Source organism: Chironomus tepperi, unplaced genomic scaffold, assembly GCF_022539635.2.
Source record: "Chironomus tepperi strain 1889 unplaced genomic scaffold, CSIRO-AGI_Ctep_v1 contig_163, whole genome shotgun sequence".
NCBI lineage: Eukaryota > Metazoa > Arthropoda > Insecta > Diptera > Chironomidae > Chironomus > Chironomus tepperi.
In genome coordinates, this window is record NW_027226285.1 from 248875 (window position 1) to 262323 (window position 13449).

Here is a 13449-nt window from a genome sequence, read left to right on the forward strand (position 1 = left end):
CGCATTTTTTAGACTCTAGGGCGGTGTTGGGCAACCTGTGTGATGCGTTACACCAGTGTGCTCTGAAGGATAATTACATAAACATATTGATGAATGGTTAAAATAACAGCATAAGCCAGTGTTGCCCAAACTATGAGCCGCGACACACTTGTGGGAAAATGTCATGAACCGTGTACTATGTGCGATTTTGGTCAAGCTCTACCATCAAGTTGTACCGCGGCATAAAGGTTGCCCACCACTGTACAAGCTGAGCAGCTGGACAGACAGACAAACAAATCATAAAACCCATTCAATTATAAAAAATGCTTTAAAAAATTGGACAATACTCAAAATACAGCATAACAGACAATAAAATTCCTCTTTTGAATAAAACATCTTGACATTATGGAGAAGCTTTAAGAACAAGCTAGGAAATGGCATTCTCAGATAATGACTTTTTAATGTACAAAAAAAAAAAACAGAAAGAAAGACACAATAAATTTTACTAACCGAACTTTGCCTTCTGCTCCGCCAAGACGAGCTTTTAATTCTTGAATCTGCTGTGTCGCATCTGCTAGACAAACTTCCAAGTTATGCTTTTGATCCTCGAGACGTTTCTCACGTCCGCGACCTTCCTCAATGCGAGTCAATAATTCAGCCTCACGACAATGGAATCGGCTATCGTCTTGATTACATTTGGATCTGGCGCGACATAATTCTTGTCGTGTCGCATGCAAATTTGAATCCAAGTCACAGACTTGCTTTTTAAGCTGATGTAATTCCTGCAATATACGTTCCTTCTCTTCCATTTCATTATTCAAACGAGCTTGTAATTCCTTCTCAAGGTTATCCTTTTGTGACGCATTTGCCTGCAGCTTCTGAACATTATTTTGGGCGGTACCCAAATCTTGTGTCAATTTTGTAACATTATTTTCAGTTTCCTTGAGTAGAGTCGAGAGACGAACTTTATCATTCTCGAGTGTATTTCGTGTCTCTTCCAATGTTGTGATTTTCTGTAAAGCATCTTCTAATCCTCTCGATTGTTCGCGTTTCTGTCCCTCGACGCGCTTTATGTGATCCCTCAATTCTTTATTTGACGTGATATATTTATCCTTTTCAATGTTACTGTCTGCCAAATTACGTCGTGTGTCTGTTAATTCCTTACGTAACATTTCTCCACTGGTTTCAGTTTCACGTAACTTTCGTGTGGTATCGCCAAGCTGATTATTGAGTGTATCGGCTTTATCCTCTGTCAAACGAAGTTGAACTTTAAGCTCCTCAATCTCACGATAAGCATTTTCACGTTCCTCCTTGATTGATGCTATTTGTAAGTCACTTCGATTTGCTTCCTCCTCCGCACGAATTCGATTCTCATCCATTTTACTCTTTAGCTTTGTCATTTCTTCACGTAATCCGCCAATTATGTTTCGATCCTTTTCCGTTCGACTTGCCATCTCCCGTCTCAATCGCTCAACATTCTCAAGTTCTGCTTTCAAGTCACGTGTTGTTGCATCTAACTTCTCCATGACGGCTTGTTTATCGCGATGTGCTAACATTAATGCCTGTTGCTTATCATTTTCAGCACGAATGAGCACTTCCTCATGCTGCTGTATTGTTGCATCAAGATGCATTTGAAGGTTCTCTAATTGCTCCTTTAGCATTTGAATCTCAGCATCTTTTCCACCCTCGAGTGCCTGCAATGCTTGATTCATTCTCTTCTCAAGTGCCATACGTATCTGTTCCTTTTCCTCATTCAATTTCTTGACATTTTCATCATTTAATGCTTTTAAATTTGCAATACGTTGTAAATAGTCAGCTTCTTGTGTGGCAGCAGCATTTGTCATTTGAACTTTCATTTCCTGTGCACGACGTTGACAATTGTCAAGATCTTTATTCATTCGTGCGACTTGATTCCTTAATGACTCCTGACTAACGAGCAATTCTTGTAATTCACGTTCCAATGTTTCCTTCTTAATTTCTATCGCTTCCAAGGTCGTATTTGTATCGAACAAAACAGCTTCAAGTGATTCCTTTTCAGTACGGAGTGCGGCAAGCTGTTCTTGGAGGCGTTGAAGCTCTTTATCTTGAGCATCAATTACAACCTGTCGCTCATCATTTTCCTTAACAAGCTCCTCAAGATTACGATTTAATCTGTTGTTCATCTCATTAGACTGCTCGAGACGTTGACGTGTTCTGAGAATTTCCTCACCCATTGCCTCTTTCTTCCTCGTTAAGCATGTCAATTGATTTGTTAAATCTCCACGTTCACGTGTCAATGTGCCAAGATCTTGTTCAACTTTCTCCTTCTCAAGTTCAACCATTTTTAATTTCTCACTCAACGATAACTTCTCAGAGTCTAAATCCAATCGCATTTGTTCCGCATTAAGGAGCTCCTTCTTTAATGACGCAATATCATTATTTTGTTCAGCGGAAAGATTTTGAAGCTTTCCTTTTTCCTCCTCAAGTTGTAAAATTGATGTTCGCAATTCTTTAATTTCATGCTCAAGATTCTCACCGGAACTGCATTTCTTTTCAAGATTATTATTGAGTTCCGTTTTCTCATTGCTCAGCTTCTCAACTTCAAATTCCAAATCCATACGTTGTTTATCCATCATTGTTAATAAACCATCTGTTTCAATTCTCTGCTGTTCCAATAAGTCACGTGACAAATACAATTTATTCAATTCCTCCCGTAACGTGATAGTTTCTTCCCTCATTCTACTTGAACGTTCCTCCTCGGCCCTGAAAAAAGAAATTTTTAAAAAAATTAATAAGTTAACAAACAAAGAAACAAAAAAAAAAAGTTGCCGTGACCAGGATTCGAACCTGGGTTACTACGGCCACAACGTAGGGTCCTAACCACTAGACGATCACGGCTGTTATTGCATTGAGCTACTGAGCTCGTTGAATGTTGCTTGCAAAAACACCTTTATAAGGCAATCAACATTGAGAAATTTCTTTTAATTACATTAACCGGTTATATGCATGAAAGATTCAATTGAAATGGTGTATTAAGGCACTTAAGATGTTACATAAAGTGAAAGAGAAAATTGGTAAATTAAGATTTAATCCCACCATGCGGTTTAAATAAATGCAAATGTTTTTTTGATTGTTTTGCTCTAATGTTTTTGCAGCGCATTCATTGTTGCATTTTCTAAAACATCATGTAAAGTGACACATGTTAGATATGCTTGTGTGATAATCTTTAAATTGCATATTTTATGGATTTCATTAGATGCTGCATTGTATCCATTCCTAAATTGTTAGGAATTGGATAAAACTGGATAAAACTAGATAAAACGCAAAACGCAATTTTAGACACAAAACTAACGAAAAATTCGTCACTGCCTCCATCTCATAAATTAACGAAGATTCCCCATTGGTCATAATTTAATTGATGAAAATTAATTTATCTAAAATGCTCAGCCAATCGTAAACTTGATGCCTAATAGATCTTTAACTATAAAATTAGCTACAACTTCTTTCGTCAACGACCATATCACGTTGAAAACACCGGTTCTCGTCCGATCACCGAAGTTAAGCAACGTCGAGCGTAGTTAGTACTTAGATGGGTGACCGCTTGGGAACGCTACGTGCTGTTGACTTTTTTGCTCAATTTTTAATTCTTTTTTTGGAAATTTGCAATTTTTTTGGAATAAAAATTCAAATTTTAAATTTCCGTTATTTTTCAAATTTTGTATTAAGCATCTATAAGAGATGTCTAGGAGGTCACACATATTTCGGTAGACCCAATTTTTGAAAAAAATTAAATTTCAACATAATCAAAATTCTGGGAAAAATTGAAATTACAATAAATTCAGATTAAGTCTATGAGATTAAGATTACTCTTAGAATTAAATGCCGATTTCACCATAATAGTCAATATAATAGACTCACAAAGATTAAATTAAGTCAGTTGGGTTTAAGTGCCATTTCAAATCGTTTGCTTTTGTGTTAATAATTAAGAATATAATAATTAATTTATCCTTATTAATAATGAATTTCGGCAATAATCATAGTTTTTATACAAGAAGACAAGATAGTAGTAATCAAAAAGTGGAAGTAAATAGTCAAAAGTAATTAAATCATTTTAATTAATAATTTAAAATTTTTGGGGTGAGATGACATTAGGGGAAGGGGAGTAGATAGAAATGGACTAAGTGAAGTAGGGGATGTTAAGTTTATTTGAATTTTTTAATTTAAACACTGGATTTTAAGACTCTCAAAAATCCTTGCAAATTGCAGAATTCCTTCCAAAAAAGGGGTTGGGTTGGGAACTGACCCTCCCTCTAAATTCCCCAATTTCTGTCTTATTTCCTATCATAACCTGATAATTTGCTCAGAATTTTTGGATATTAGATCATCAGTTTTGATGTCCCAGCTGTTTATCAAGTAATATCAACCAAAACAACAAAATTATCATAATTTTTGATTGACTCAATTTTGAATATTATCACTAGCTTGATTGAGATGATTTAAGCTGTAAAAGATTTTATCGTCCATAAAAGTATTAAAGATGATAAACAAAAACATAACACAATTGTGGCTTATATAGTGAGCATACTAAGCTACTGCTTAGTTTGAGTCAAAAATTTGGAAGTGAAGCTGCTGATATTTTTTTAAGGCTGTAATATTTTATTAAACGTAGATAAAATCTAGGGTAAAATATGAACTGCTTTTTTAGAAAACTCAAAATTTCTTCACAAGACGAAATAAAAATCAGAAAAAAGTTAAATCAGAATTCAAAAATTCTATAAATTTATATCCTCATGTGCTTAAAAGAAGAAATGGATCGAAGGGTCCATCACTAAATTATCTAGTCGTCACCAAAAATATTCAAAATTCAATAAATTTCATAGCCAGCGGTATTTTAACTTATTTAATCTATAAAGCTTTTTCCATCAACCACCTCCCCACCCCTACACCCATCCCCTTCCGACTTCTGAAAATTCCTGACGCCCCTAACCTGATACCAAATTTGGTTTTTAATTTTATTTTTTTACCTTATGCCAATCTCACGCCGACCTAGGGCAACATCATTTGCCTTTTCTACGTCGTATGCATTCCGGGTCATCTACTCGTTTTTCGGCTTAATTTATGCTTTTATACAGCCTATTTAATCTATTTTAATTAAACACTTTTACTCCTTTAGAAAAATGGATAATCGCAACCAAATGTACAATAATGATAAGCAATGGAAACAAAGACAGCCTCAAGAATCAAAAAATTCAAACACATTCCAAAAATCCTCTTGGATAATGTACGAAAGACGAAATGGAACAAAGTATACAGAAGGAAACTATCCTATATATGAGAGATTTAATAGAACAAAATGACTTTTTTTTTTTCAAGATGCTGTGAATCAAGAAAGTACAACTATTTATTTAAATTAATGGACCTAAATAAAAATTTGTATCAAATGACTTGAAATCTACCAAATTGTAAACTTCTTATTAATTGTAATATGAAGCTTGTAGCTAGCATTAAGGGGCTTTGAATTTCAAAAGGACAACATCTGAAAACATTGATCATACTCAAAAAACAATGAGTTATCAACGTTACTGAATTGTGCGTGAGCATTAAAATGTCACTTGAATAGTGTCCAACCCAAGAAACAATTTTTCCAGACCTAGCTCAATCAAGTGCTTCACTTAAAATTTATCTTTTCATTCAAAATTCACATTTCAGTTCTTTTCAGAAAATCAGTCATTTCTACAGCACAAAAATTTTTTTAAAAAATTTCAATTTTTTTCGCAGTGTTCTTACCTTGACTTTTCTCCATTACGATATTAATGCTTTTTTGCAAAACTTTATCATCCCTAAAAAGAGATCCCGTGGCGAAATGGCTACCGCGTCGGACTTCGAATCCGAAGATTGGGGGTTCGAGTCCCTCCGGGATCGTCTTCTTTTTTGGATAAATTTTTACTATTTTTGCTTAATTTTATTTAATTTGTTAAGTCACTGAATTAAATATTTTGTTAATTTTTTTGGAGATTGCTAAAAGCAACAATGCTGTATCGCAGTAAACAGAATACTGACTTATGCTTTCAAATATTGTATTGTTCTATGTAGCACATATTCAACTGTATGATGTAAATCATAACTATGATTCAAATGCAGATTATGTATGGAAGTAGTGATTCAGATGTAGTTACACCATTGACAATATGAATCGGAAATCTAATTGATTAAGGCAGTGGTGGGCAACCTTTCAGATTTTGTGGCACACTTTTGTGTTAAGCCTTGGCCATAATTGCAAACGACATAGGATTCATGATATTTTGCAAAAAAATTGGGTATGTCGCAACCGACAGGTTGCCCATCACTGGATTAAGGACTTGTGTATTTCAAAATTGTTGTAAAATATATATCAAAATTGGCGGGGATGCCCGCATATTAGATTCAATTTTTATGTCAAATTTCGTCATTTACATTAACATAAAATGGCATCATGTTACCCAAATGAACGATAGTAAATTTCGAGCATTAGATCTGATAAGATCAAGAATACTGAGCCTGCATTAAGTTATAGTTTGGATCATACATCAAAATAATAATCATGCCTTCCAACGATGAACAATCTCCCTTTTTCAACAGAAGGACTCAAGATGAGCTTAAAAATAAAACAACGTATCCTGGAAAAATATTTAATTCCATTGGTGAACGTAAGAATGGCAAGAAAATCAACTCACTTCCCTATCAACAGCATACGAAGGAGAATCCAAAAAAGGAAGGCTAGAAACACTGTTAAATTTAATTTAAACAATCCATGGTTGTGCTGTTAAAGTTTACTTATATTTAGTGAGTTGTAATTTATTTGGACTTAACGGATGTTCCTTAAATAAAATAAAGTAAACGCCAATATAAGACAAAATCAAATTTAGTTTTAAACTTAAGTTTATGGCTTACAGCTTCCTTGGGATCATTAAATACTGATCCATTGACTTTATTCAATTGGAACCACAATACCTCATCAAGCCTTACGATCCTTATTAAAATTGAGTGTTAGGCTTTTCAGGCAATGAATTCCACAATATAACAATGATCACATAAGTGGTTTATGCTCTAAATGCAATTAAGTTATCTTCATCACTTCTACAGTAACAATAGGTAACAATAAGTTGAGCATAAACATTATCCATTCTCTCATTACAATCATCCACTAAAACTTTAAAATAATTGTTCCTAAACTTATGCAAACCCCCATCTTACAAGCCTTAATTAACAAAACTTAACAGCCTACAAGCGAACGCTTGAAATATGAAACTTTAAAATGACAAAAATTATAATTAACTCCAATTGCCTTAAATTAAATTATAAAATACTAATTTTCACTGATTCATCTCATTCATGAAAGGATGTTTGATGCTATGAAGAAGGATATATGTGATATCGATCGAATTTGTTTGGAATATCTCTTAAATTGAGCATTTGGCCAGCACTGAATATGGTTTTTTTCGGCTCCTTGGCGTAATGGCTAACGCGTCGGACTTCGAATCCGAAGATTGGGGGTTCGAATCCCTCAGGAGTCGAATATCTTTTTTGCAAAATTACTTCATTTTTTTAACGTTTTTTTTGTTGGATTTACTTAGCCAAGGATGTAATTAGCATAATTTTTGTATCCTTATATCCAAAAATGTTTCATTTTCTAACATGTTTCAGATTCAAACTCATTCCGTTTATCTAGTCTAGTTTCTATTTCGTTCCGTTTTCAAATATTTGTAATACTTTATGGAAGCACTTACCTCAAATTCAACTCAATGATTTCCTTGTCCTTCGACGTTCGCTTCAAATCAATAAGAAGAGACTTTTTCTCCTCTTCTAATGAATCGACAGCTTTTTGCAATTTTGCGTTGATGTGCTGCAACTTCTCATAGTCCATATTTAAACTATCGACCTAAAAAATAAAGGATGATGAGTATGTAGCCAAGCAGGTGCTTGCAGGGAGGAGGGAGCGTAAGAAGGTCGGGGTCAAACTATCTCTACATAGGAAGGACACACCTCCACTAAATTGTTGCATAGCTCCCTTAGCACCTTCTTGTAAAGTCTGACTCCAGGAATAGCACAATTGGTCTAGCAACCGGTTCCAAACCTGTGTGACTAGTCACCATGTCAGAGTCACGTCTGCATGTTCTAGATTTAGGATAGATTACCCCGACTTATGCTATTCGGCTATACTCCTGGATCTAAAGTTATCCAGGCTATGTCAAGAATCCATACAAATAGGAATTGAACATCAGCATTCTAATTGAAGCTTTATGGATGACCCTTCAACGTTCTCAATGGAATCGATCCTTATGCATTCCTTATTCAATTTAATTACATACTTCATGTAACATGAGAAGCTCTCAATAGAAAATTAATCAACATATACCTAGCTTATTGTACTCATTTCAAACAAAATTCCAATTAACGATACATACATCCATAAAGCTTCAACCTAGATATTCAGCACATACAAATAAAATTAATTAATTTTTTGCTCGCAAAACTCACAATGGAATTTAATTCAGCTTTGCCGCGTTCAACGCAATGTTTATCACTTCTCATATCATCTAACGTCTTTTGTAAGCTATCACGTTCCTTAACCAATTCCGATAACTGATAATTTGTGTTATCTAACTTCTCCGTGAGTTCATTCAACTTTCCTTCGAAATTCTCACGTGCGCATTCTGTTGAGTCCAGTTGCTTCTTTGTTTGCTGTAAGTTCTCACTATTTGCTTGTAGTTTAACCTGAAGGTCATGTATAGCAAGTTGATATTTGTGGAGTGCAGCTTGAACAGCTGAAATTGTTCCTTCAGCAAATGCTTGCGATGTCCTCATTCCGCCACGTTTTGGTGATCGCGATGCTGATATTCCACTCGGCTGTGACAAGTGCATATGCAAGGTATTCTCACCATCACCCGAATCAGCATCCTGTACGACAGCATGAGCAATTTCACGCAATGCGGAATTTAATCTCTCAATTTCCTCATTAAGTCGCTGATTCTGTGTACATTGATTCTCAGCTTGCATGCAACGGTCTTCGAGGATTTTCAAGTCATTCAACAATTGCTGTAAGCGTTGATCACGTTGAAGAATTTCATTGCGTGCGCCTTCATGTTGAATTTTCATTGTCGACAACTGTGACTTTAAATCCGCAATTTCACGTTCTAATTGAACATGTTGCGCTTCCTTTAAATATAAAATAGTCATGCATTTAATAAATAATTTATGGCATATTAATTTCAACTTACATCCATCTTATTAGCATTGCGCATGTTGACAGACACACCGCTACATGCTCCACTCACTTCACGCGTTGTTCCGGATATTTCGCATCGTAACTTTCCTAAATCAATTTTTGTGGTTTGTGCCATTTCCTTAAACATTCTCTTGACAGAAACGACATCTTTCCACATTTTCAGCAAGCGGTTGTGCTCACTATTGTAGTAGTCATTGAATGCCTGTTGTGATAAAAAAGTGAAAGGTTCTCAATTTTGTTCTAAATTACATACTTCACAAGAGACGGAAAATATTATGTCTATAAATAAATCACATCTGCAGTTTTACAATTTGGTTCAATATCAGGAAGTGATGATTGGGAATGTCTTGCTTTTTTGTGCTTGACAATTGCGCACCCAACAATGAACTTGTTACGACAATTGTGGCAATCTATCCCTCTGATCCTGATACAAATTAAGTACACAAAGAAATTATTTATGCCTTAATATGGGGATGTAGAAAGTAAGTACAAATGTTCTTCAAGACAACCTTCGGCTGCGTGATTTTGCTCTCATTTACCAGAAATTAGTAAATCCATGAACTTGCGATAAGATAACCTTAAATTCTACTTTTGTAAACAACATTTATCTCTAAATTATTTTAGGTACAATACCTAAATATCTTAAGTAATTAAGTCCACAATAAGTAAATATTAAGTAGCTCAACTAGCCGCAATTTCCGATGTCAACGACCATATCACGTTGAAAACACCGGTTCTCGTCCGATCACCGAAGTTAAGCAACGTCGAGCGTAGTTAGTACTTAGATGGGTGACCGCTTGGGAACGCTACGTGCTGTTGACATTTTTTTTTGCTACTTTTTTGTTCACATATGCTTGCTTATGTTTGCGGAACATATGAGAGGAAATAATATACTCGAATAAATTTGTTTTGTAGACGCGGTGTCTACTGAATGGAATTGCTCTGTATATCAGATTGTCTAATTTGTGTCTTGGCATATACATGTGTGAATTATGGTTTAATTGATATTGTTTTGTTGAAAATTATGGATTGTACACAAAAGATGGATAGCTTATAGATGAGACTGTATGAATCACTTCCGCAATACTTCCTTATATGTGCATATTTTCAATCCCGAGCGGCACAATGCAGCAAAATTCATGTTCCGACTTCAATATGGATCAAAAATCGCCGTCTTGGTGCTTTTATGACACCTACGGATATTACCGTCAACGCAGTCATATACCTGCTTCTAGCGACTGCATTGTGCTGCTCGAGAATAATATTTGCATCAACATCAATCCATTTTCCATCAAAATCTTACACCTTCGAAGCAATTCAACACTTTACGTAGTATACATCATGCCCTAGTGTCTCTAAAGCAGTGGTAGGCAACTTTTGTTGTCCCTCGGCACACTGGTGGTAAGCCACGATCGATACCACACACGATATGCGGTTCATGGCACTTCCAGCCACTAATTCGTGTCACAAAAGTGTGTTTTAGCCCACAGATTGTCCACCACTGCTCCTAAATATTCCCAATGCCTACCTCTTCCTCCATCTTCCATTCATCCTCCTTTGACATCATTTCATCCCTCAAACTCTCCCAATCGTTTGTTAACTTCTGCAAATCATTCGTTAAGCTTTCATTCGTGCGATGTGACTCCTCTAGTTGATGCCTCAACTGTGAATTCTGTGCAATCAATTGATCACAACTGGAAGTGACAATAAAATGTTAAAAATTAATCAAATAAAGCATAAGAATATGTGACTTACAACTTGCGTTCCTCTTCAACGCGTTTACGTTCAAAACTGTCGTCTGACTCATCACTACAATAAATTGGACCAGGTTTGTTAATTGGCGGTGAATCAAGCACTGAACACATATTTGGTGGTAAACTCATTGGAGCTGCTGATGGTGATGATAAAAGTGCCGACTTTGTGCATAATTGAGGTGGCAATGGTGTGGATGTAGCTGCTAACTTTGAACTATCAATTTGTGGACATATAGCTGTGGTCTCGTTCATCTGATTTTCAAGTTCCGAACATCTTTGCTTATATTGCATAACTTTAGCCTGCAAGCGTCCAACCAGTGCTGACTGATTTGACTGTGCCTGCTTATAAGTGTCCAAACGACGACGATAATTGCTACTTTCATCTTGTAATCGTTGTCGCAGTTCCTGATTCTGTCTTAACAAAACATTCGATTCACTTGTAACTGGACTGTGCATTCTCACATTTGCACCGTTCGTATCTAATCGTGATTTTGAGAACGGACGTGAAAATGGCTTCTTCTTATCGAGACTCGAATTTCCACTGTCACCGATACGGGATGTTAAGCTCGTTGGCTCTTTAGTCGGCAACTGAAAGAAATTATTAAAAATCAGTTCTATGCAAGTCCAAAATACAATAAAAATAATCAGCGATGTTTCTGCAACCTTGAATGTGACTCTACGCATCACAACTCGTGGTCGAGTACTAAATGTTTCCCTCAAAAAGCCTTCCTTGTTTTCAATTTTTAAAAAAATAAAATAAATTGATTGTCTTGCTTGCTATTTGTTGTGGTCAAGTTACCAACGATTTTGTAGGGTTTTCACTTTTTTCTATTTCGAAGGAGTCAACTGGTGGTCGTCGAAAAGCACGCGTGAAAAAATACACAACAAACCCTTAGTTTGGATATTTTTAACACTTAATTCTGATTTCCCCTATTCGTGTTCTACTTTCGTAAATGTACATGTGTACAATATGATGTTTGTGGATATGTTAAGAATAGCATGCATTGAATTTTGCATAAGATCCCTTCAGGCTCTAAAACATTTGATACTGTATTAATCATTTAAGTACCAAAACTGCAACAACAATTTTCGTCAACGACCATATCACGTTGAAAACACCGGTTCTCGTCCGATCACCGAAGTTAAGCAACGTCGAGCGTAGTTAGTACTTAGATGGGTGACCGCTTGGGAACGCTACGTGCTGTTGACTTTTTTGCTGAATTTTTGATTCTTTTTTGGAATTTTTCAGATTTTCAGCTTTTTTTTTTATAAAAATTCAAATTTTAAATTTCCGTTAAAATTTTACTTCAATTTTTTTGAATGTTAAATTCGCAGTTCCATTTTCCATTTCATTTCAATTCTAGACAGTATTACTGTATGTAATACTTTCACACACATGACAATTTTCATGAAATTCACAACATAATACCTTAATTTGTACAATAATAAGCACCTCAATTTGTGCTTGAAATTTAAATCCCTTGTTCACACAGACCTTTAAATGCCGTTCATAACTATCATGCATCTACACATACACATCTACTTATACCCAAAATTAAACTGCAAGCAGTGATTATTGTGGTTTCTTTTATGCATTTTTAATGAGAATTCACGTCATGCATCGTTGCACTTTTCCCCGTGACGTCATGAAGCATATTCGAGGGTGATTTTTTTATTGTATATGCTTCACATATGAGGAAATTACCACCGCGTGTGGTGTCTTTTAATTTATTTCGGTATTGTCCTTTTAAATTTAATATGTTATGGCTTATTGTGTTGGCTTAGAGATTGAGGTTGAATGAGATTTGAATGGAAATTTTTTAGATTATTTGAACTGTTATGGGTTCTAAGGTTGCTTTGTATTCAAGCATTATTGATTCTTTTCATTCGTTAATCTGCTAATAGTCATGAAGAGCTGTTCCAGAAATTAGAGTAAATAATAGTCTCGGATTTAGATCTTTGTGAACTAGAGAGCAGGAATGAGTGAGGATTAAAATGGAAATTTCGAAATTATTAACCCGAACAGCACAGTGTGTCCTTTAAGTCACTGCTACGTCGTTGTATCAACTTTAAGACACAACGTTGTCCTGACGGCACCGTGATGACTCATTTCGATCCATTTTAACGCAGAGCTCGAAACCATTTCAATGGAAAAGTCAAACGAACTCGAAAAGTGCAGCTAGTCGCCTTCAACCACTCGAATAGAACTTCCAACACTAAACTCCAACCGCAATTACAATAATCCAACAATTCAATCATCAATCTCATTTATTTTGACTTATTTCACTTTCATCTGTCATCATTATGATGATAAGGCGCCACAACAATCATTTTTATTCATGAAAGAGTTAAACATTATCAAATTTCATCTCCAATTCCCTGATTTATTTATATAAAATAGAATGAATTGTTTGACATTTTAAATTGAACTGTGAAGAATTTTTTATAGAAATTTTTCAAATGCTTACTTTG

The 13449-nt window shown here is 35.3% G+C and overlaps 1 protein-coding gene and 6 non-coding genes across 10 annotated transcripts in view; 5 read left to right on the top strand and 2 right to left on the bottom strand.

Moving 5' to 3' along the window:
* Positions 1–13449, bottom strand: part of LOC139088529 (rootletin-like) — a 36712-nt gene that overhangs the window by 4494 nt on the left and 18769 nt on the right. For 3 of the 4 annotated variants that reach the window (XM_070637791.1, XM_070637788.1, XM_070637790.1), the window contains exons 2-7: positions 10979–11565; positions 10752–10917; positions 9216–9425; positions 8476–9153; positions 7725–7876; positions 490–2721 (exon numbers count right to left, since the gene is read on the bottom strand). In XM_070637791.1, coding sequence (XP_070493892.1) covers positions 490–2721; positions 7725–7876; positions 8476–9153; positions 9216–9425; positions 10752–10917; positions 10979–11433 — 3893 coding nt within the window. In that variant the 5' untranslated portion in view covers positions 11434–11565. Of the gene's footprint in view, positions 1–489; positions 2722–7724; positions 7877–8475; positions 9154–9215; positions 9426–10751; positions 10918–10978; positions 11566–11640; positions 11680–13449 lie in introns of those variants that run through there. The other variant, XM_070637789.1, reaches the window with a different exon arrangement.
* On the bottom strand, positions 2785–2856 carry TRNAH-GUG (transfer RNA histidin (anticodon GUG)). The gene has a single exon. It is a non-coding gene; the product is annotated as a tRNA-His (tRNA).
* LOC139088602 (5S ribosomal RNA) lies at positions 3466–3584 on the top strand. The gene has a single exon (XR_011544238.1). It is a non-coding gene; the product is annotated as a 5S ribosomal RNA (ribosomal RNA).
* TRNAR-UCG (transfer RNA arginine (anticodon UCG)) lies at positions 5808–5880 on the top strand. Its single transcript has one exon. It is a non-coding gene; the product is annotated as a tRNA-Arg (tRNA).
* TRNAR-UCG (transfer RNA arginine (anticodon UCG)) lies at positions 7439–7511 on the top strand. Its single transcript has one exon. It is a non-coding gene; the product is annotated as a tRNA-Arg (tRNA).
* LOC139088607 (5S ribosomal RNA) lies at positions 9927–10045 on the top strand. Its single transcript, XR_011544243.1, has one exon. It is a non-coding gene; the product is annotated as a 5S ribosomal RNA (ribosomal RNA).
* LOC139088606 (5S ribosomal RNA) lies at positions 12069–12187 on the top strand. Its single transcript, XR_011544242.1, has one exon. It is a non-coding gene; the product is annotated as a 5S ribosomal RNA (ribosomal RNA).